We start from the raw sequence: 22472 nt of genomic DNA on the forward strand, positions 1-22472 counted from the left end.
TTTTATTGATGTTCATTACAGAGAAAACCTGTTCACAAAAGGTAGGTAGTCCCAAACATGCACAAAATGTTTGGAGCTAGGACTGTTAATTTGGGGTACCCTGGCAGGAGATACCGATAAAATGTGTCCAAGTCCACTGAGGAAAATGTTTTCTTCAAATTTGTATCACATTGCAAATCAATTATTTCTAATTGGATGTCGACGGGCACATCAGAAGCTTTGACTGTGAAGGGTGAGCAAAAAACTTTAAATTCTGTCTTGAGTTCATCAAAGACCTGAAACCGTTTCTCAAACTCCCACAGCCATCCTGAAATCGTGTCTTTGTACTGTGTCATGGCAGCCTTAACGACAGTCGCACTTACATCTCTTAGACAGGGGAAATGAGCAGGGTCACCACATGCCAGCTGTGTCTCCCACAGATCAGCTTCAACTTCAACACACGGAAGCTGTCATCATACTGTGTGACAACTTTTTTACGGCCTTGCAACATTTTGTTCAAATTATTGAGGTGCTCTGTAATACCCACCATAAATGCAAAATCCTGCAGCCATTCCAGAGATTGTAATTCCATCACTGGCTTTCCTTTTGTCTCCATAAACGGTCCAATTTCCTCTAGTAGCTCAAAGAAACGTTTCAGCACAGTATCCACTTTTCTCCTTTGTGACAAAGACATTTTGGCTAATGAGGGTGTAAAGGCGAGTACAAAAGTAAGTAGATGTATCGTAGTAATCACTGAACATTAGCTGTGTCTATCTCAACATCTTTTTCTTCTTCTTTCAGCTGCTCTGTGTCTAAAGCAGTGCGCCCCTAGCGGACAATTTAGGAATATCCGTTTATTTATTTTCTAGTTCATGACTCATTGCAATTTTTCATTTTCAGATTTATCCTGCAGGCCAGACTGAACCTCTTGGCGGGCCGTTTCAGGCCTGCGGGCCATACGTTTGACACCCCTGCTCTAAAGGGAAATACAGTCACACTTTATATTGCTTAACGTAAATTGTCAGCATTTTTAACATTTTGTTTAATCCAACTACTAGTTAACGGTAACAAAGTGTCCTGTGTAGCGATGACAGGCACCAAAATTTTTGTTCTTATTCGGTCTCATTCCTCTGTTTACGTTGAAACCGGTGCCTTATTGGCGTACCCAACCCTAGACAACGGTTACCAGAAACATTAAAACCTAGGCCAGGGTCCCACTCAAGTTTGAAATGAAAGTTATTTAACTACTTGAGTGTTTGTGTTTCAGGCTGGCCTGGGGTGTACCTGAGCATTGCTGGTTTCTTGTTCTTTACTGACATGTTTATCTACTGGATACACCGTTCCATGCACCATAAGAGCATTTACAAGGTGAGCTTAAACTTGTTTATGGCTAGTTTAAAGCTGCTCTAAGCAATATTATTTCCATTAACAATAAACTAAATGGCAATGTAATATGAAAGGGATAACTTGTTGTGATGAACCCAGAGAGTTATCACATAACTCTACAGAGCATGTGAGCATCTATTAGCTCTGTGTTTTGGTTTTACGGCCAACAACTTTACTGCTGTGGATCAGTCTCACCGCTGTCATCAGCCGGATTACAGCAGCAGCAGCAGCTGTTTCCGGGGGAAAAGCTCTGGTAAACCCACTTTACAAAACTTGCTCAGAAGCGAAGTAAACAGCTAGCTGGTCAGACAAGTGGAGCATTTAGCTGCTAAAGAGCTGTGGGGGCACAGGGCTCAGTGGTCAGCACTGCAGATCTCCAGTCTGGGCAGAGTTCCATCCCTTTCTGTGTAGAGTATGCATGTTCTCCCTGTAGAATTTGCCAACTGGCTGACACTGGCACAGTTACAGAAATGTTGATTTATGTGCATTGTCCTAATAAAATAAAATTGAAAAATGGAAAATAGAGCGTGACCAATAACGGATTTTTAAGGCCGATTACGATACAAATATTTGGTCTGATAAATGGGCGGTAAAAAAACAGATTTCCCTAACATTATTACATTACATACTAAATAATATGATAATGCAGTTTAAAATTAAACTAGTTTGTGTTAGTGTCACAACAGAACAGAGGAACAGCAAAATATATAGAAGTTCTAATTAATAAAATGCATAAAAATACAAACTTAAGATATGAAACTTAACAGGTGTTGCCAACAGGGACGTTGTATAGCGCCCTCTGGTGGACAAACTATGCAACACCAACACTCACCACACGGTTGAAGGGTGTCCGTTTTTATTTAATTTTTTTAATATTCCTTTATCGGCCATTATAAATGCCGATAGTTTGGAAAATGCCAAAGATTGGCTGATAATACTGACCCACCGATATATCGGTCCGGCTCTAGATTGAATATTAAAATGTATCTGGTGGACACAAACATGACACACAAGCAACTGATTTACATCTCAAAATATGAAATCAGTAACTGTACTTTAATCATTAGATGGCTTACTTGTTTGAAATTTAAACTGTTTTCCATCTGAAGACTATTGGTATTAATATATAAACAACTTCTGTTTCTTCCCCTCAGCACTTACATAAGCAGCACCATATATTCAAGATCCCTTCGCCTTTTGCCAGCCATGCCTTCCACCCACTTGACGGCTTCCTGCAGAGCTTACCCTATCACATCTACCCATTCATCTTCCCCCTCCACAAGGTACTACTGGTCTACTTGTCACTCTTTGATAAACATTTTGATGTTATGTCTGAGGAGTAACAGTCTTGTAAATTAGGACTACACAAGCTCCACTGCATTTTTCACAATGTTGCTGTTAAAACTTAAACTTGTACACTGAGGACATTAATGTGATGCTCTCTCTTCTTAACTGTAAAATGTTTTGGATATGTAAATTACAGGTGGTCTACCTCTCACTATTTGTCTTTGTCAACATCTGGACCATTTCCATACATGATGGGGACTACCGCATTCCCGGCCCCCTGATATGTCTGATCAATGGTGCTGCTCACCACGTAGACCATCATCTCTTCTTCAACTACAACTATGGACAATACTTTACACTCTGGGACCGTCTAGGGGGCTCCTACAGACACCCCTCAGCCCTGCTGGGTAGGGGGCCGCATGACCACATTCGCAAGCTCATGGCAGAGGCTGCACACACACAGTGACGATGAAGCTGCAGTCAGGACTTTCTTTTTCCTGGTTTAAACCTCTCAGGGAGGTTCCTACAGAGGTGCTCAGCCTGGGTCACGACGCAAGAGAATGAAATGAGAAAAAAAAAGGACTTGAGATTTGTATTTCCACACAGAGTTGTGAAAATGTTAAATACCAAAAAATGAAAGCACGTTTGGAGGGACTTACATTTTTCTCAAAGGTTTCTGGATAAAATAGTTAAATATGCTGCCTAAAGATAACCAACCTGGAAAGAAGACATTTTTCTAAGCATTTTTAGTAAGTAAAGAAAAAAAAAAAAAGAATACTTTAACACAGAGTACACACGCAGTATCTGTGTGAAAGTCCACTGTCCTCCTCACTTTCTGGATTCAACAAAAACTAAAAAAATAAATAAATAAAAAATGCAGGACAATTGGAAAAGACGCTTTTCCATTTATGCTATTACAAGGTTGTTATTTTATATTGATAAAGACTGCAACATAAACCCAATACCAATGCAAAAACAATGTATGCAAAATTACTGCTTAGCTGAAAACTAGAACGTCCTGCGAAGCATTCAAAAGACGCAATACAATGCAAAGAGAAGGTGATTAACGTGTGTGAATCCGGTGTCCTCATGCATGTGTTTTTCTGTCTTACAGTCCGATTCCAGATTTGTCTTTCAGCTGCCGGTGCTCGGTGTGTTTTCATGCAGGCTCTGCAGAGCGAGGTCTGTCCACTTCATCTCTTGTTCTTTCACAGACTCCGTGGAGCCTCCGTTGTCCTGCTCAGCCTCAGGCAACTCGCTCTGACGGAGAACAGGGGAGACAAGATGCCATGAAAAAAAAGGAGTAGTTCACTCTACTTTCTTTTAAAAGTATGATGGTGTCAAGTCAAAAACTGAATATTTTTAAACAAAAGATGAATCTAAAATTAAAAAAATAAATTGGAATATAGGAATATTTCCTCTCAGAGGTTAAGGCAGGAGCTAACGGTTGCTCTGCTCATTATTGACAATTATTAAGCATGTAGAAAACTAATCTATTAGTAAGTGTCTGATAGTGTCAAACATGTTAGCCTAAAAGAAGACTACTTTTAGGTCAGTCACTAGATTTGAACAAGAAAAAAAAGAGCTGCCTTTTCTCATCATCATCAAAGCTGCATACTCTCAGTATTGCAGATTTGGGAGCCTGGCATACCAACTGACAACAGATTAAATTGCAATGGATTTCACCTCAGAAAAATGTCACCTAGGGTTCAAAATTCACTTTTGCGTCCACCAGCCTAATGGCAAGTGAATGTTCAAATTCTACCAGCCACATCACAGATTTCAATTGTTTTTTGTCTGGTCATTGAAGCAAATCTACCAGCATATTTTACCAGCATTTGGCTGGTGGATGAAGATGATGAAGCAAAGGAAACTAGCACCTTAGTATAACTCCCAAACTTGCAAATCTTGCAAAAACTTCAAAGTAAATGGCGTTCCACCAAACTGCAAGAATCTTGTTTAGATTGGCAAGACAGTCTGAAAATGTATAGGAAGGGCCTCAGAAATGCCAGATCAGCCTATTACTGATCACTAATAGAAGAAAATAAGAACAACCCAAGGTTTCTTTTCAGCACTGTAGCCAGGCTGACAGAGTCACAGCTCTATTGAGCCATCTATTCCCATAACTAACCTAGCTTGGGGGAGCCATTCCCCGGAGTCCTTATGTTCTTTTCCCCCCCGGCATGTTTCCTTAGATCAGGGAGGCTCCAAAATCATGCTTGCAGCTGTCGCTGTGGTCCTGCTGCATGTCCTGTGATGCCCTGTTATATACTGCTACGCTCTGCGGTGTCCTGCTACGTCCTGCTGTGCCCTGCTATGCCATAAACTACTAAAAACTATTTCTAGTCACTGTTTCATTATGTTTTACTGTGACTGTTATTGCCACTATTCACTCCAACCCCAACTGGCCTGTCAGACACCGCCTACCAAGAGATTGGGTCTGTCCGAGGTTTCTTCCTAAAAGGGAGTTTTTCCTCTCCACTGTCACACTGTTGCTTGATCAGGAGGGAACTACTAGAACTGTTGGGTCCTTGTAAATTATGGAGTGTGGTCTAGAGCTGCTCTATCTGTAAACTGTCTCGAGATAACTCTTGTTGTGAATTGATACTGTAAATAACATTGAATTTAATTGGATGGTGCTAATTTTGAACCCTGGTGACCCAATTTCAAAAGGCAGCTTCCTAACGTGCTTTATCAGATTATCCTTTGCCTGAAATACTGTATGACCTGTTAAAGAGAGTAATCTCAGGGAGTAACCTCCATTCCTCAGCAACTGTCACACTCGCTGGAAAACAATATCTGTATTCCTACACTCAAAACGCGTTATTCACAGGCAGATTGGGTTTGTTAAATGTATCGTCCAGCATTGAAATCTTTTGTTCAAAATGTCGATGAGAAATTTCGGCCCCGGACTGTAAACAAACTCCAAAATGCCTGTTGCTAATGCAAACAAGAATGTGTTAAGTACAGCATTTACCAGAGGGATGGTGACATCTTCATACGGCAGTCTGTCTTCCCTCCAGGCGTCATCAGTGAGGTCCAGGACTCTCCCGTCTCGTTGGATTTCACTGTCCATTCTCTGAGCAAGGCTCCGGGGTCAAGCTTCTGAGATCTTCTCCTCGGACCGAGTTAGCCTCAAGCTAAGTGCAACACTTAACACACTGTGGCAGAAGGTGGAGATAGCCTTACAAATATACCAGTTAGCCTACCAGACAACGAAAAAGTAACACACGGTTTGGCAAAGTCTGCGAACAACAGGCTTTGAGTATGGGTTTGTCTCTAGTTTTTAGGTTTTTTAGCCTTTTGAGCTACGCAGATGCGGAGAGTCACAGCTGGCGCTTGGTGATGATGTAAACCAATGATGCCTTTACGTACTTTGGAAAATACTGTGTTAAAACAGCGGATTCCTTGATTCCGTCAAAGTCAACTAATGATAATAATAATAATAATAATAGTCAGCTTTTTGCCAGTTAAAACCAGTGTACAAAAGCTTAATTCATGTTAAACGTATTCTGTATTTTATGTAAAAGTAACATGATGGATGAAAGATCAGGGAATAGCTAGTAAGCGGTTTCCATGACCATCCCGGTTATATCTTTAACTATATCCGATGTCCCGCCTACTACACACATAAACAGTTAAAGAAGGACAGACATCTAGTGTTTTGTGGTTTCCATGGTAACCGGGCGTTGAGCTGAAACAACTAACGTTAGCAAAATACATCGCATATTTGTGTTGGTTTACTGCATTGAAGGTAACTATATTACATTGAGATTACATTTGGTGTTTACTGTATATTTGATGCTGCTTTAGTAAATTGGCCAGATCGGCCGACAATTAGCTTAGCTAGTTACTTTATCATAAGCTTGCCATCATTTCACTTAACGCTAAGTTATCTAGACAAATCCCCCTGTAGCATTAGGTTAGACAACGTTTAGTTAGCTAGCTAGGCTCTATTTTTAAAATAGATACTCCAGAATAATGAGCTTTATATTGCGACTCCATTTACAACTTTATCCAATGGTGTTTTTTTAACATCAAAGACAGCTGAGAATCTCTGTACTTGTAAAATTTTGTCTTCATAAATTACCTGTAGAATGTTAAGACTCATTCAATTATTCTACAACTAAATATTTTCATTCTTGGGTCTTCACATGTGTTATATGATTTTGATGTTGTTAATGGGTACACAAACTGGCAGAGAACCTCACATCAGTCAGTTTTACCGACCTTTCTATCCAAATTAAGGCCTACTAAAGTTGAGGTTTGTGAATTCTGATATCAGTTTCTTTTCATAGGCACTGCAATGATGTCAGCGTCTCAAAAACAGAAGGAAGAAAATACAAAAATGTGTGCCGACCCTGGAAACCCAGTTTTCTCCTGCATGATGACTGCAGCAGTTAAAGATGTAGTACTGCCAGCGCTGTGGGCAAAGCCCCAGAATCTGTTGTACAGGACCACTTCCAGTGACTATGGTCTTCTCTCTGCAACCTTTGAAAGCTCACCATGTACTTTCCACCCTAAATCACAAAGATTTTCTGAAGACATGGGCAAGAGTGGGATGTATCGTGACAACTCCTTCAATACTGCCCTAGACCAAAGCAGGGTGTACGACTGTCCCAATTTACAGCACACCATCTAAATGCATGACTTAATGTAACACTTAGACTGCTAATTCTGTGGTATTTTTAATTCATGAGAAGACTTAGCTCAGAATAGATCACTCTATATGAATTAGTGTAAATGGAAAAAGAATGCCAATGCAATGTATGCACGTCACCTCTGATAATGAAATAAGATGGATACTATTAGTAAATTAAATGTTGATCTCCTGTCTTTAAGAAAAGAAACAAACCAGATTGTATTTTGTAGCCTACTTGTCTGTCATATTAATTACACTGCACATTGTGGATTCTATGGGGCGCCAAATGTTTTTGAAACGTGTTTTTTTACACAAATGTTTGTCTCAATGTGAGGAAAATGATCTAAATGTGAGGAAAGTGAGCTAAGTAATCAAAATATATCAGATATAAAATTGTACCTGAATTTTTACATATGGTGCCCCATATTAATTGATCCAGTTTGGGCCAGAAATGTCCAGAGGACCAGAGATGTCAAACTGGTCCAGAGATGTCAAACCATTTTTTCTGTTATGATTACACGAGAAGGACTTTCTAAAAATGGACCGCAGCCTGGAACATAAAACTGGACCATGCAATGTGGAGTCCCCCGGCCCACCTACTGTTCCTCTGAGTTCCTCTCTGTATTCTCCTTATCCCTTGACCTAAAGACCTTGATTAAATGTCAATAAATGTAACCATTTTGACAACAAATAAACAGATTCTCAGTCTTTTATTTTCTTCTTTTTTTTAACATTCGGGGACATAATGCAGATTCACCTTAGAAACTGAATCGCTTGACCTTATAATTCACCCATCAAATTTTCTCTGAAGTATCTGTTACAAAATACAATCTCCACTTTATTTATCACATTCACTCTGTAATGCATTCTTCTAGCCAAACAGTGGGATTATGATATTAATACAGACTAAAATATTCTATGTTATCCATGTAGCCTATGTGTGCATCATTTTAAACAGATAGACATCCTGAGTTTTTGTTTTCTTTTTTAAATTTTAGGACTTCTGGTAATTGCGTTCAAGTACTCTGGGAAATTTCGGCTTCAGGTCATCTAGTCATCTAGTTGGCATTCACGTGTTACCCCTAATTTTTGTTTTTTGGTATTTTATTATTTTATTTTATTTTAACAAACTTTTGTAGCACACTTGTTTGAAGTGTTTTGTCCGCATTGTCATCTCATGTAACGTTTTAATGTTACACACTTGTTGTTGCTTTTATTCTCGCTTCTCATCTTTTTTCAGTCAAACAATATTGTGCAAAAGTAGCTACAATACACAAAACTAAATTATTTCTAAACAGACATCAGTGGCCTTCGTAATACATCACGGATAATGAAAGAAGTGGAGACATGTTTTATCTGACAATAAAATGGGAAACCGCTGTATGTTGACGTTGTGCTCAACAGAAACCCTACTCCCTCCCGTTCAGCCGCAGCTGATGATAGCCAATCTGTTAGCTGCAAACGCTACGGAACTTAGCAAACAGCTAGTGTAGCGTCTTTATGTGTACGAGGGTTTAGCTGACTGTCAAATAAATGTGCTGTTTTAGAGTTTAGCAAAGGTGCGTTGAGTAATATTGACGGGTCCTGTAAATGTGCCCCTAAACTTTACAGGCGCGTGAGTACGCCGCGTAGTTCAATGCTACTTACGTTAGCTAACTTGTGCAGTTTGACAGTAAGATCAGAGGAGTGTACAGCTAACCGCGCTAGCTAACTGCTAGCTGGTTTGTAGCTGGCTAGTTAGCGGTCTGTTTTGTTAACTATTTCGGCCTGACTCGACTGAGCTTGAATGCTGCTGTTTTTTCAAGTGGTAGCAACGTAAGTATTCGTTTCGGTTAATATTGAACCATCATGGTTTACTAAAGAATTAAAAGTGCCGGATTTTGAGACATGTTTTTCATTTGGAACTGCTAATGTTACAATGCCTGCTTGGTCGGTGGCTAGCCTTCTAGCCAGTTAGCTAGCTAACTGAAAATCTCTTTTGTCAACAATACTAAAGTGTCTCAAATGAGCTCATTGTTAATACACTGTGGCTGTCTACTTACACAGCCCAGCTCTAGATTGAAACAGCAAGACATTATATAGTAGCTAACGTTACTGTGCTTGAGAGACGACCTAAATGTCCAGTGTTGATTTTCTTTCTAGTTTTCAAAATTTTCTTTCCTGTTTTCACAATTTACTTTCTCTCAGGTGTGACACGTATCATGGGGTGTGCAACTTCCGCTTTTAAGCTTTACAGCTGGCAGAACTTGATCAGATGAAATGAAACAGTTAAATATACTGCTCTGACAGACTTAACTTTGGGGCATAATTCACTTTTTTGATTCTATTTTGTTTGTGTTGCTTCCACAGCCATGCAAGCCCTGGATGAGAACTGGACCTGAGCCCTGGGCTGTCTATGATGTTCAAAACCTTTTTCGTTGCATCAACTGACCTCTCCTGGTCCATTTAACCAACCATTATTACTCCTAAACAATCCAACATTTCTGCTTGGCAACAGGATGATCATTCAAGCTGACCCCACCCAGTTTACTGGGACAAGAATACCCCGGTACCAAGCTCTCCAAATGATATGATAGTAGCCACCTGGATCACTTTTTGTGCTTGCAGGAGCCTAGCACAGGTTCTGATCTTACTTTCCTCCTCAAACTCCCTTTCCCCGTTCTGGGAGACCTTTGTCACAGTGGTTTCTGGCACTGGAACCATGGGTAACAGCTGTGTGTGCCGGGAGGATAGTGATGTGGAGGATATTCACCATGGATCGTCCAGGGCAACTCAGGGACAAGCTAGGCGGGTGGATCACGGTACAGGCTTAGGTGTTGATGCCGGTGAGGCGCGGAGCAGTCGACCCAGGGACCCAGTCAGGCCGCCACGTCGAGGGCGGGGACCCCATGAGCCAAGACGGAAGAAACAGAATGTGGATGGCCTGGTGCTGGACACATTGGCTGTCATCAGGACACTTGTAGACAAGTAAGTCTAATACTAATAGTAGTAATAATATCTAGTTATTATTTTGTAATTATATTATTACGAGAAAGATGATGATGGGAGAAAGAGTGAAAGTGGTCTACACATTTTTTTAAATGGGATTTCTATAGTTTCAATAATGGTTTCTGTTGTAAGTTCAGCCAACAAAAAAAAAATGTCATTTTTGTGTAGATACTTTAGAACTGAAAGTAATTACATGTGGAGTGGAAATAGGGCAAGGGCAGTGCTCTGGAAAAGTAATCAAAGTGCTACCATATTTAAAAATTTGAAATTTAAAATTTGGATGTTCTTGATCCTGTTTTCCCTTTTTCATAAATTGAGATACATATTAATATGAGGGTTGCAGTTTTTTCAAGGAGAGGTCAAACAATCCACATGATCACTCATTCCACAGTAGTTTCCCTCAAGTACAGGCAAACTCATGCCCACCAAAATCAAAACATCTATAAATGTTGATGTCTTCCTGCAAAAGCCTCCCATGAAGTTGTTTAGCTGTCACGAACACGCAAGCATTGCATGCAAGATGAAGGAGTAGTGGGTACACAGTTAAGTTGCACCTTTGAGATGACGGAGTGCCTTTGAAAAGAAAAGTGGGCCTAAAAGTAAAGTGTTACTAGATTTTTTTTATTTTTTATATAATCTAAAATGTTTATCTATTAGTTAATATATAATAGTATATTGGAGTATGGTAGAAGCGCTGAAATGAAGGCTGTTGAAGATGCTTTATACTGTGCTCTTGCTAGGGCTGTAACGATATTCAATATGTAACCGAAATCGCAACACTCAGATCCACAAACCTGTGTCGCGGAGTGAGAGGGCAGAATCGCGATACACCCCTTCCAACTCCCAGAGTTATCCTTCCCGTCCAGAACCCATTCTTTTAAATTTAAATTACTATTAGTCCTTTTTGTGCCTTATTCCCCTTTTGTCGGGTAAATTTACCTAGCTAACTGTAAAGACGCCAACACCGGTAACGCTAACGGTTCTGACTCAAGTGCCTGGGTCGGTTTCCCGACGGTTCAGTAAACTGCCGTTAGCGTCCTAAGCACCGGGGTTAAGTGCTGACCTGGCTGGCTGCCAGCTGGCTGGGGGCTGACTGTGGATGTGTCCCCGGGCCGGGGAGAGTGAGGCAGACATACGGGGTGTGCTAGCTGGTTAAATTCCCATTAGATTAGTTGTCTATCTATACAATTAACATTAATGATAAATTTGTGGGTAAGCCCAGAGTTGTTGGCCGTGTTCAAAACAATCATACTAAAAATAACTGAGGGTGTCAAATGATGTTGAAATCTTATGTTACCCACCAAGAATTAGCTAACGTTATTGACCTTGCACTAGCATTAGCTACTTGTCAACCAGCATCTTTAAAGTAGGCACCAAAGTACTTTTCCTCTTTGGTCCCCCTGCAAGTTGGAAGCGGAATTGTTAATTACTGCTACCATTATTATTATGTCTCATTTGAACAAGTTAATGAACCATTTAAACAATTTTGGAAACATTATTTTAAGGTACAAAAGAATCTTTGGTGTTGCATTGCTCGATCTTGAAATAAATCAGTAAGTAAGGTCTTAGTTGTGTGTTGCAATGTGCCATGTAATCAATGACAAAACAATGCCGTGTTGCAGAAAAATAACTCAAAAGCAGTATCGGCTCCAAATATCTGAAAATTGGCAACCCGTATCGGTCATTGGCTAAGGCTGATAACCGATTGGTCGATCCATAATAAAAAGGGGGGTACATATATATCTGACTCCTTAAATTTGTTGATGAAAAACACGTGTAGCAATATATAATAATAATAATAATAATAATAATAATAATAATAATAATAATATTGAGGAGGTGACACATCGTGATATAGATTTGAATCGTTGACGGGTTAATCTTAATCAAATCGTGACACCAGTGAAGATTCACACCCCTATGTTTCCAGTGGCTAGCTAAAAGTATAACTGGGGAATGTATTGTTCTTTTCCAGGAAACCAGGATTTGTCACATTAAATGAAAGCTTATATTAAAACTCCAGCCAGTCATTTTACAAAATAGCCTGCCTAAAATAGAAATGTAAAGGTTAATCTTGGACCAAACTGACAAAGTAAGCTACAATACAACAAATGGGCCACTTTCTTCACATGGCATGTCAGTTTCATGATCACTTGATCTCCTCTTTTTCAGCATATTCTCTCTCTGATCAAGCCACTCGTTGAACTGCCTGTATTTTCTTCATCCATTTACAGATTTTTATTCTCGTCTTTATATTAACATTTATTTTAGCACAATTTCCCCACACAGGTGAACTGTAATCTAACATTTTAGTATAAAAGCATGGTACATAAACAAACAAAGTTGACCCAACTTTATTAATTAATAACTGCATTTCAAGGTACATGTGTGGCAGTTTTATCACATGTGAACCCACGGGCGTGCTTTTCAGTTTTATTGCCATTTTTGAAACTGTACTTTTCAATTTGCTGATTTCTCATTTGGTTATTGATATTGGTACTATGTTATTTATTAAGTAAGTAGATATTTTATTTCATCTCCTTAATTGTGACATTGACAGCTTTTCTCTGTTTTTATGGTTGTAAATGTAACATTTTGGGAAGTAGTTGATTATTGTTATCAATAAGTAAATACAATATTCAGTTGCACCTTGAGTAGATCTCCATTAATTGGAAGCTAGTCCTCTTGAATTGTACAACATCTGTGTGTCAGATACTAAAAACTAACATAAGATACAGCAAAAATATCCCTGTATTAGAATACTGATAAATATTGCAGCCCGAGCCTCTGTCTTTTGAATACTTTTGCAGCTCTGTATGAAACATGCATGCAAATTTCAAAGAATTTGTTCACAGTTTGACTTATGCATTTAAGTTACAGCATTACTTAGTTTTGGTAGGAATCTGAGGATCAAGTTGGCTGAAGTTATGGCTGTCCAAACAAAAGCAGTTGTCAGCTTAAAATGAGCTATGACAAGCAACATTGCCAGCTGCAGCATCATCAAAACGACCTCCACTGAAGTAGATCTTTTACGCTTGCTTAACCTCTCCATGGTCTGACATTACTGCCCATAGCCATGTCTGCAATTACAGAAACACAACAAGGCTTGAGTCGCTTATTTATAATATTTCAGATGCCGGTTAAATACTGTAGCTTAGGAGCACCACCTCCATTTGTGTAAAGCACACATGAATAAATGCATATATCACAAAATATAGAGCAGAGTTTGTGTTGTATAGCATTCAGGTAAAATGCAAAAAAGATGTAAGAAGCAGTCTATCACATTCTGTCCAAACATTTGTTTTTCAGTGACCAGGAGCCCCCTTACTCCATGATCACTTTGCACGAGATGGCTGAGACAGGTAAGAAAAACATTAAAACCCATTCAGACACTGGCGGTGGATTTATTCGTCCAGTTCGCCACATGACCTAAGCGGATGCTAAAGTTGTAATTGACACAAGTTGTTTAAAGCAGGTCAAGCACTAAGCATATTTGGTTTGTGTTGAGCTGTGTTCTGCTAAGACGTTTTGAAGACCTACACAAAGAAGATGGGACGGGTTTGAATGATGCAGTTGTTATATCACCTGGAGAAGGGACATAGTCACAAGTTAAACTGCAGTCCTCATGTGTAGGTCACTACTTATTCCGTACCCTCAAATCTGCAGACCAGCTGCTGCTGTGGGACCCCAGGGCAAGGCTGGAGACGGAGGGTAGTAGGGGTGTTAGGGCTCCTAGACTGTGGAATCATCTTTTAAAAACTAATGTTTATCAATTTTAATTAGTTTTTCTTTTTGTTTTATGCTTTTATTCTCTTATTAAAAAAAAAAATCTATTCTGCATTGAACCAATTTTTCTGCTTTGTGTAGGCTATTCTTTTTTTGGTTGTATCTATTTAAAGCTCCTTGATGTTTGTGTGCGCTATCTTGTGCACATAGTGAACGATGCTCTCATGCTGTGTGTAGCCCTGTTATGGGGTAGCCTTTGGATTGTTGTGTTTGCACATATGGGCTTTGATGCACACATGGTTTGACAAGAGCCAAGTTGGGTATTAGCTTGCAGATACTGAACCCTGAAGGCAGCCAAGCAGCAAGTCAGCTAGTCACTTTCTGTTTTCTGTTTGTGCCAGATGTGCCAGATGTGACAATATCAGGCAGTTGGCTGGGGATTCCAGAAGTGATAGTGTTCGAGAGAGACATTTTCTTACTAAGTCATCTAATGGACAGGAAATGGATGTTTTAGTATTTATGCTGCATCTGAACATGTGAAAGAACATAATCAACACAGAGACAAGAGACTCCGACTGAACCCAGAAGTAAAAACATCTGAATGCTCCGATACATTCTGAAATCAATCTTTTTTTCCTCAGATGATGGTTGGCTGGAGGTTGTCCAGTCTCTGATTCGAGTGATACCATTGGACGATCCTCTTGGCCCTGCAGTGATAACCCTTCTATTGGATGAGTGTCCCCTGCCCACCAAGGTAAGTGGCTTATGCCCAGGATTTTTCCTGGGTTTTTAGTAGGGGTGCACGATTCAGAAAATGTCACAATTCAATATAAATTTTTAGGCTAACGAGTCGAAATTTGAATTGATTCTCAATTTACAAAAACGATTCAGAGTATGTACATGTACTTAGTTAATTTGTGGAATTCTGTGAATCTATTTTGAATCGGTAGAGCTTGAATCAATTCATAAACGTGAATCTTTTTTTTATTTTATTTTTTATTTTTTTACGGCATGCACTCATTTGCATACAACGCCAGTCCTGTGCGTCGGCTCGTCCAGGTGCTCTCTACATCAGTTTTACGTTCATACACTTAGGCGGTGCGCCTACTCCGTGTAAAGCCACAAAAAACCCTGCTTATGTCTTTTTACGACACAGAGAGAAATTTGGAGTAATAACTTTAAAATAATATGACCCATAACCTAGAAGTGTCTTACCCTGAAACTGACCAAAGCCTGAGGTAAAAAAAGATGTAATCTCAAAACTGATCCTGCCCTGGTCCCCTTGTTTGCAACTGCAGCTCTTATCAGAAAACCAGTTGTCCTCTTTGCTATGACTTAATGTATTTTGGTGCACTTGTGTGTATGTACACTTAGGGCTGGGCAATATATCTATTATATTGATATTGTGAAATAAGACTAGATATTGTAATATCGTGACATGACATAAGTGTTGTCTTTTCCTGGTTTTAAAGGCTGCATTACAGTAAAGTGATGTAATTTTCTGAATTTACCAGGCTGTTCTAGCTGTTATATTATTTGCCTTTTCCCCACCAAGTCATTATATTCACATTACTGACAATCATTTATCTTAAATCTAAGTGTGAATATATTTTGTCAAAGCAATTATATTGTGCTTGTTAAAGCACATGTATTGTTTACATTTGACCTCGGCTTTCCACCCTCTCTCTCTTACACCTACTCCTTTTCCCCTTCGGACAAATAAAATCTGGTTAAGACCTCATTCCTCCCGGTCCAAAGTAACCTGAGGTCAAAGGACATACGCAATCTGAACAGTATGAACTCTGTACTCTTTCCAGTATTCAACAGAACTATGCAGCGCCTAACAAAACATATTTTGCAGATTTCAAATCTAAAATGCAAAGCTTTCAAACACACAGCAGCTATAAACGGGAAAAAAAAAACTCTTATAACCCTCCTTGCCTGCTGGTGGCTATAAGTAGCACGGGCTGGACTCAAACTGCAAGTATGAAATTGCTGGCACTGCAGCTTAGTACTGTGTAGTGATTGGATGATATTGCCTGATCCTGGTTTCTGCTGCATCAGTGTTCCTGTTAATAAAGTTCATGGTGTGTGTGTGTGTGATTGTGTGTTCTCTTTTGGGGCATTTTCCATCACAGTCATGTATGGATTTGGGAACGTTGTGACTAAAATTGTAATATTTTATCTCTCCAACCTCTTAAAAGTTTGGATTATTTGCTAGAAATTGAGTGTATGTGACTTTCAGTAAAGGAACTGCTCCATCTTCTCTTTCCAGGATGCTCTCCAGAAACTGTCTGACATGTTGAGTCTGAGTTCGGCAGTAGCACGACAGGACGCTCTAATCCCGGCTAAACACAGAAACACCACAGCTGTCCTAGGATGCCTGGCAGAGAAATTGGCTGGTACAGTCCACATTTACACGTGTGATTTATCTTAATTCCTGGGGTCAATAGTCTTGCTTGGAATGTTACTTGCTCATTATTAACTTTCAAGACATTCAATCTCATTGCAACTGAACTACTGATTACAAGAAATTGAAGGGTAACTTCTAGGGCTGTCCCAAATGATTATTTTTAAAATGATTAATCTAGCGATTATTTTTTCGATTAGTCGACTAATCTAAGGATTCATTTTTTGATTAATCTAATGATTAATTTTTCAATTAGCGATTTTCCCATTGCTCAATTATTAACAATATACACAAAACAAATTTGGTATAAGGTTCAAATCTCTATTTATTAAAGTAGTTTAACTGGCTACAGTATGGAAAGGACCCTACAGAGAAATACATTTTTCTTTTCTTTTCACTTGATCTGGACTGTTTCTAACCAACGATCTCTGTAGGGTCTTTTCCATATTGTAGTCAGACACCTATAATAACAATCTCAGCCCGCCTGTGGCAAACCAGCACTTTTAGTGTTGACAGTTCTTAATTGCCCATAAGATTACTTTGCAGCCTGTTTTGTTGCTGCAGAAAACCAGTCTCTCGGTCAATGAGTGACTTTATAATGCAGTTGTCCCTCATGATATTGACCCATTAACACAATGTCTTCACATTCCTTTGTTGTTTTTTTTAGGTCCTGCTAGTATTGGACTGTTGAGCCCTGGAACCCTTGAGTACCTTCTAGAGAGCCTGGTGAGCACACACGCACGCACACACGCACTCAGGCACATCAAAGATTTGATGAGAAGCTGAATCTTTCTGAATGCAGCATTAAGGCTTCAGTATGCTTCAAATGAACAGGTTGGTAGTTTTTACAAATGATTGTCAACTTTGAATTGGAAAGCAATTCAGAAACGACTGGCTGGAAAATCCTCTGGAATCCAACCAGTAGTTTCTGTTTCTTAAAGGTTTTATGCTACTTCTCAAATTTCTTTAGTTATTCATCCGAAAAGTACCTCACTGTTTTCCAATCAACTCTCTTTGATGTGCTTTGTCAGAACTATAAGGGATTCAATTCTGCAATTTGAATTGTTTTATACTCCTACTACAACAAGCAATAAAAAAAGCATATGACGAATATGACAACTTGTTTTGTCAGGAAAATCCTTTCACAATGCACTTTACTGTAAAGTAGTTGAGGAGAGCTTGGTGTAGAAAGAAGAGTGACTAAGATAGATATTTTTATTTTATGTACATGACTGCCAATAACTTTTAGGTTATGCTGGAGCTAACAGATGTACGCAGGGAAATGTTTTTAGTAGACTTTATCCTAAAACAAAGACATAGTGAAGGTTTCGCAGTCAACAAAGTCTAAATTGTTACTTGTCAGTTACAAAACTCTCAACCAACTTTTTCCCATCTAATGTCTGTCCTTTGAAGTAGGCTCACTATGAATTTTAAACAGCAGGGAAAGTTTAAAAAGATTGCGTGAAAGAAAATGTATGGATCAAAATAATAACCCAAAAAGGAGCACAGACTGATGATCTTTTTCTTTCTGTAAATCTTTCTCCAGAGCTCTGAGGCCCACCCTACGGTCATGCTGTTTGCTCTCATCGCTTTGGAGAAGTTCTCCCAGACCAGTAGGTCCACTACTGTATTTTAAGGCCAGTTTTGTTTTTAAAGATTTGTGAAAGACAGGTAAAAAATAGTGACTTCCTTACAAAAGAATACTAAAATGAGCAAGGAGGCTACAATGTCCAGCGTCTCAACTTCTGCTTTCTTCTACTTCCCTGTTCCCCTTTCCCTTCACTTGCTTTGGCATACTAAATATTACGTTGTGAAGTAGAGACATAGATGTGCTATTCTTCAACATTTTCCTCTGTTCATGGGATTGAACCAATTAACAATAAGTAAATTGCTGATTGGTTGCAAAAGCAACATTGTGGTGCTGAAATGTTTTAATACTCTAAACAAAAATTCTCCACACTGCCTCCCCTACATAGGCCTTTAAAAACATATTTCATTTAGGTCACTTTCATCTCTGACACAGATTCATTTTGAGATTTGTTAGACGGCTTTAACACACATACCTGGTGCATCTTCTTGCCCTCAGGTGAGAACAAACTGACGGTGTCTGAGTCATGTATCAGCAATCGACTTGCTGTCCTGGAGTCGTGGGCGGAGAACCCTGACTACCTGAAGAGGCAGGTCGGATTCTGCTCCCAGTGGAGCCTCGACAACCTGTGTGAGTGGCCCCATGTGTTCAACATTGTATGTATGCTACAAACTCTTTAATTAGGTGTGTGTGTGTGTGGGTGTGTGGGAGTGGGTGTGGGAGTGCGTGCGTGCAAATAAAGAAATGTGATGATGTTCCTCTGTCATCCTCCGGCCAGTCCTCAAGGATGGTCGTCAGTTCACCTACGAGAAGGTAAACCTCTCCAATATCAACGCCATGCTCAACAGCAACGATGTCAGCGAGTACCTTAAGATCTCCCCTTCTGGACTAGAGGTTAGTCAGTGTGTGTTTAGTTTATGAGAATAGCCACAAATGGCAGAATTCATGGATGTATGTACATCTGATGAATAGCAGATGTACTCCTTTAGGAAATCATGCCGCCTTCAGCATTGAGATTTAAAAACATTATACCCTTAAGACTGATATAAATGTTTTTCACAAATATATATAAAACCTGAATGATTTCTAAATGTTTTCTTTCTGTCTTTTTGCTCCCTACAGGCACGATGTGATGCCTCGTCCTTTGAGAGCGTGCGTTGTACATTCTGTGTAGATTCAGGCGTTTGGTACTACGAGGTGACGGTCATTACATCCGGCGTGATGCAAATCGGATGGGCCACCAAGGACAGCAAGTTCCTCAACCATGTACTCCTCTTCAGAGTCTGCACTGTTCAGCTTTCCCACATTCTGTTTTTCTGCAGTCACACAATGTGTGTGTGTGTGTCTGTGTGTGCGCGTGTTAACAGGAGGGTTACGGGATAGGAGACGATGAATACTCATGTGCGTACGATGGCTGCAGGCAGCTCATCTGGTACAACGCTCGCAGTAAACCTCACGCTCACCCCTGCTGGAAGGAGGGTATGCACAACACACACGCACAGACTTAGGACTACTATTTCTTTCTATTTCTCAACCATACACTTCAAAGGAAGTTTGTTGTCTGTCTGAACAGTACAAGAGAGGAGACACACTTTAAATGTTGGGCGCAATTGTTTAGAAACTGCTTTTTTAGTTTCCTTGGAGTGTTTTGTGGGTTTAGCAGCCACATGCTGCTGTCACCGTCAGCATTCAGGTTCTGATTTACCTCCTACATGGAGTATCGGAAAATAGTAATAATAGCATGCCAAGACTTCATACTTCTGCGTGTGTGGCCTGTTAAGGAGATGCCATCGGCTTCCTGTTGGACCTCAGCAAGAAGCAGATGATCTTCTTTCTAAACGGACAACAGCTGCCAGCAGAGAAACAGGTCTTCTCTTCAGCCACGTAAGTCTACACACAGTCGCCTCCTTAATATGTCACTAATTCTGTGGTTTTTGATCTCGGACACAAATTTCAATGGCTGTTTTCCCGCATACGCTTCTTTCCTCTTGCTTTCCGTTCTTCCTTTTTCCCTCTTCCTCCTTTTAGTCCTGGGTATTTAATTTTTCTTTCATCTGTCCCTTTCTCAAATGAATCCCTATTTTTTCTTTACCTCTGTTTGTTGTCAGGTCCGGTTTCTTTGCGGCAGCCAGCTTTATGTCATACCAGCAGTGTGAGTTTAACTTTGGGGCCAAGCCTTTCCGTCACCCACCGTCTGTCAAGTTCAGCACCTTCAATGATTTTGCTTCACTGCTGCCTAGTGAAAAGATCATCCTACCCAGGTAAAAAATGAATCTGGTCCTGAAAGTAATTTTTACGGCGTCTAAAATACACTACACTGATAATTTGGAAAGGCACTATGCAATCTGTTTTCATTCATCTGTTTTCTGTTCTCTGACTAGTGAATCATTTGTTTGCACACAGCATCCTACACATAGGTATGGCATCATACAAACACAATCCATCTTTTGGGGTTGCTTCAGTGTATAGTAGGGGTGTGACGAGACGCTTACTCCACGAGACGAGACGCATCACGAGATTGGGTTCACGAGAACGAGACGAGATTTTTAAAAAAAAATTAAAGAAATCCTCGATGAAATATATGAATGGAAAATAGTTTTTTTATTCAACTGAAAAATCACAAAATGCAAAACAATGTAGGTGCATTTTGAAATCAACTATAAATGATGAATGTTATTTTTTTTTTTTATTTATTTTTTTTTTACTATTTTAATGAATTATATGCAGTAAAGGACGTGCAAACACTGCAAAATGTTTTGTATAAACTCTACCAACTGGCTTCTGCCCTGTACAATTTCACACGAGAAATCTAACTCCTTTCCACAAACCGAACATAAAAAAATAAACAGTATAAATAAAATAAATGTGTAAATAACAGAAAAATAACACTTTAAATGCAAACAGTAAGTGTATCAATAACCAAAGTACTGCTCTCTCAAAACTACAAGTGCAAACAGAAACAATTTTTTTCTTCAAGCATGAAAAAGAGAGAAACTACACAGAACAGCCTAAGATATGGTCATGTTCTTTTTCAAGAATATAAGCATGTCGACTGTTTCCACAAAATGTTGCCACACAAATGATTTAAAAGTGGCAGGGGGATCTTCAATAGTAATTTCACGCTCCATCACGCTGACATCACATCGCCTCACGAGACAACTTTTCACCTCGACGAGAAATCTCGTCACGTTATAATCTCGCGAGATCTCGTAAAACGAGATCTCGTCACACCTTTAGTGTATAGCATTTCCATCACTTATTAATTTGTTGGCCACATTAAAGCAGCTCTTTAGGCAATATGTAAATGTGATGACTAGTTAAAGACCTCCAACGAAACCAATGAGATTCAATCTTGTGAAAAGAGCAATATTTCACTCATCATCTTTTATAATAATGTCTATCTCTAGATATCGTGCCAGTGACCTAGCATCCACAATACTCATATCACATATTCAATACTTGCATATTAAATGCACCTATTAATTTATTTCAAACAACTAAGTTTGATAAGACAAAATGTCAGTCATTTGAAGGGTCTAGCAGCCTGAAATAAATAACAACTTTGTGAAGCCTAAAATGGTCATATTTAGTTGAAAGTTGTAGACTCAACTCTATAACAATCCCTTGCAACAACACAACCTGGAACATTACTGTAGCTGAATCAAGACCTCTCTGACACAGTGTCAACACATTTTTTGCTTTAAATGGCTCTGGCATTTTTAGGCCTTTATTTGACAGGACAGCTAAAAGAAAGGGGGGAGAGAGAGAGAAAGGGGGAATGACATGCAGCAAAGGGCTGCAGGTCCGAGTCGAACCCGGACCCGCTGCATCGAGGAGTAAACCTCTGTATATGGGTGCTCGCTTTACCAACTGAGCTATCCATGCTCCTGGCGTTGTTTCCTTTTAAAGATGTGTACTCTTTCCTGGTATTTGAATAGTTTACCTTATCTGAGTTTCAACTAACAGAAAAAACACTCTGGATACCACACAGAGTCTGTGCATAATTTTTTTTTCTTTCCGTGAAGTATTTTTAAATTTTACTCAAGCCTCACAGGCTTTTCACGTCGCCGAGCCCTGGGGCTTGATTCCCTGTAAGCCCCTGCGTTAAAACTGCGTCAACAGCAACAACTGCATATTGAGGAGGTGGATCAGCTGGTCGATCTGTGATAGCGAAGGCAAACCAGCTGACTGCCGCACAAATTCATTGGGGAAACACTCACGTCATCATTCACTCCGAGCAATGGTGTGTCTCTGTCACTCTCCGCCTGACTCAGTGACAAACATTTGCGTTTGTAGCGCTGGCCTGTAGCGCCACGGCCCAGCCAAAAATAATGAATCAAATGGTTAGCCAACCCACATTTTGACCATGCGTTTTGAGAACACTTGTTCCTGTCTGTGCCACCAACATCTGCAACATGCCCTATTGGCCAGCTGTCCCATATAGGGATGTAACGGTATGAAAATGT

The 22472-nt window shown here is 39.7% G+C and overlaps 3 protein-coding genes across 4 annotated transcripts in view; 2 read left to right on the forward strand and 1 right to left on the reverse strand.

The window, feature by feature from the left end:
- The window catches only part of LOC116693665 (lathosterol oxidase), an 8750-nt gene extending 5251 nt beyond the window's left edge, over positions 1 to 3499 (forward strand). Inside the window, exons 4-6 of the mRNA XM_032522801.1 lie at positions 1247 to 1347; positions 2520 to 2648; positions 2849 to 3499. Of these exons, the coding sequence (XP_032378692.1) occupies positions 1247 to 1347; positions 2520 to 2648; positions 2849 to 3118 (500 nt within the window). The 3' untranslated portion in view covers positions 3119 to 3499. The remainder of the gene's footprint in view (positions 1 to 1246; positions 1348 to 2519; positions 2649 to 2848) is intronic.
- Positions 2332 to 5988, reverse strand: anapc13 (anaphase promoting complex subunit 13). Its single transcript, XM_032522810.1, has 2 exons — positions 5630 to 5988; positions 2332 to 3912 (listed from the first exon to the last, which is right to left on the reverse strand). Exons 1-2 carry the CDS (start codon positions 5726 to 5728, stop codon positions 3787 to 3789), a joined length of 225 nt encoding a protein of 74 aa, XP_032378701.1. The 5' UTR covers positions 5729 to 5988; the 3' UTR covers positions 2332 to 3786.
- Positions 5989 to 8698: 2710 nt separating this feature from the next.
- Positions 8699 to 22472, forward strand: part of rspry1 (ring finger and SPRY domain containing 1) — a 17899-nt gene continuing 4125 nt past the window's right edge. Inside the window, exons 1-13 of one of the 2 annotated variants that reach the window (XM_032522793.1) lie at positions 8699 to 9109; positions 9644 to 10261; positions 13592 to 13644; positions 14650 to 14762; positions 16284 to 16410; positions 17086 to 17144; positions 17965 to 18031; positions 18505 to 18636; positions 18785 to 18900; positions 19129 to 19272; positions 19374 to 19485; positions 19788 to 19890; positions 20115 to 20267. In XM_032522793.1, coding sequence (XP_032378684.1) covers positions 9864 to 10261; positions 13592 to 13644; positions 14650 to 14762; positions 16284 to 16410; positions 17086 to 17144; positions 17965 to 18031; positions 18505 to 18636; positions 18785 to 18900; positions 19129 to 19272; positions 19374 to 19485; positions 19788 to 19890; positions 20115 to 20267 — 1577 coding nt within the window. In that variant the 5' untranslated portion in view covers positions 8699 to 9109; positions 9644 to 9863. The remainder of the gene's footprint in view (positions 9110 to 9643; positions 10262 to 13591; positions 13645 to 14649; positions 14763 to 16283; positions 16411 to 17085; positions 17145 to 17964; positions 18032 to 18504; positions 18637 to 18784; positions 18901 to 19128; positions 19273 to 19373; positions 19486 to 19787; positions 19891 to 20114; positions 20268 to 22472) is intronic. The other variant, XM_032522794.1, reaches the window with a different exon arrangement.

This window comes from Etheostoma spectabile, chromosome 8 (genome assembly GCF_008692095.1).
Source record: "Etheostoma spectabile isolate EspeVRDwgs_2016 chromosome 8, UIUC_Espe_1.0, whole genome shotgun sequence".
NCBI classification, from domain to species: Eukaryota; Metazoa; Chordata; class Actinopteri; order Perciformes; family Percidae; genus Etheostoma; species Etheostoma spectabile.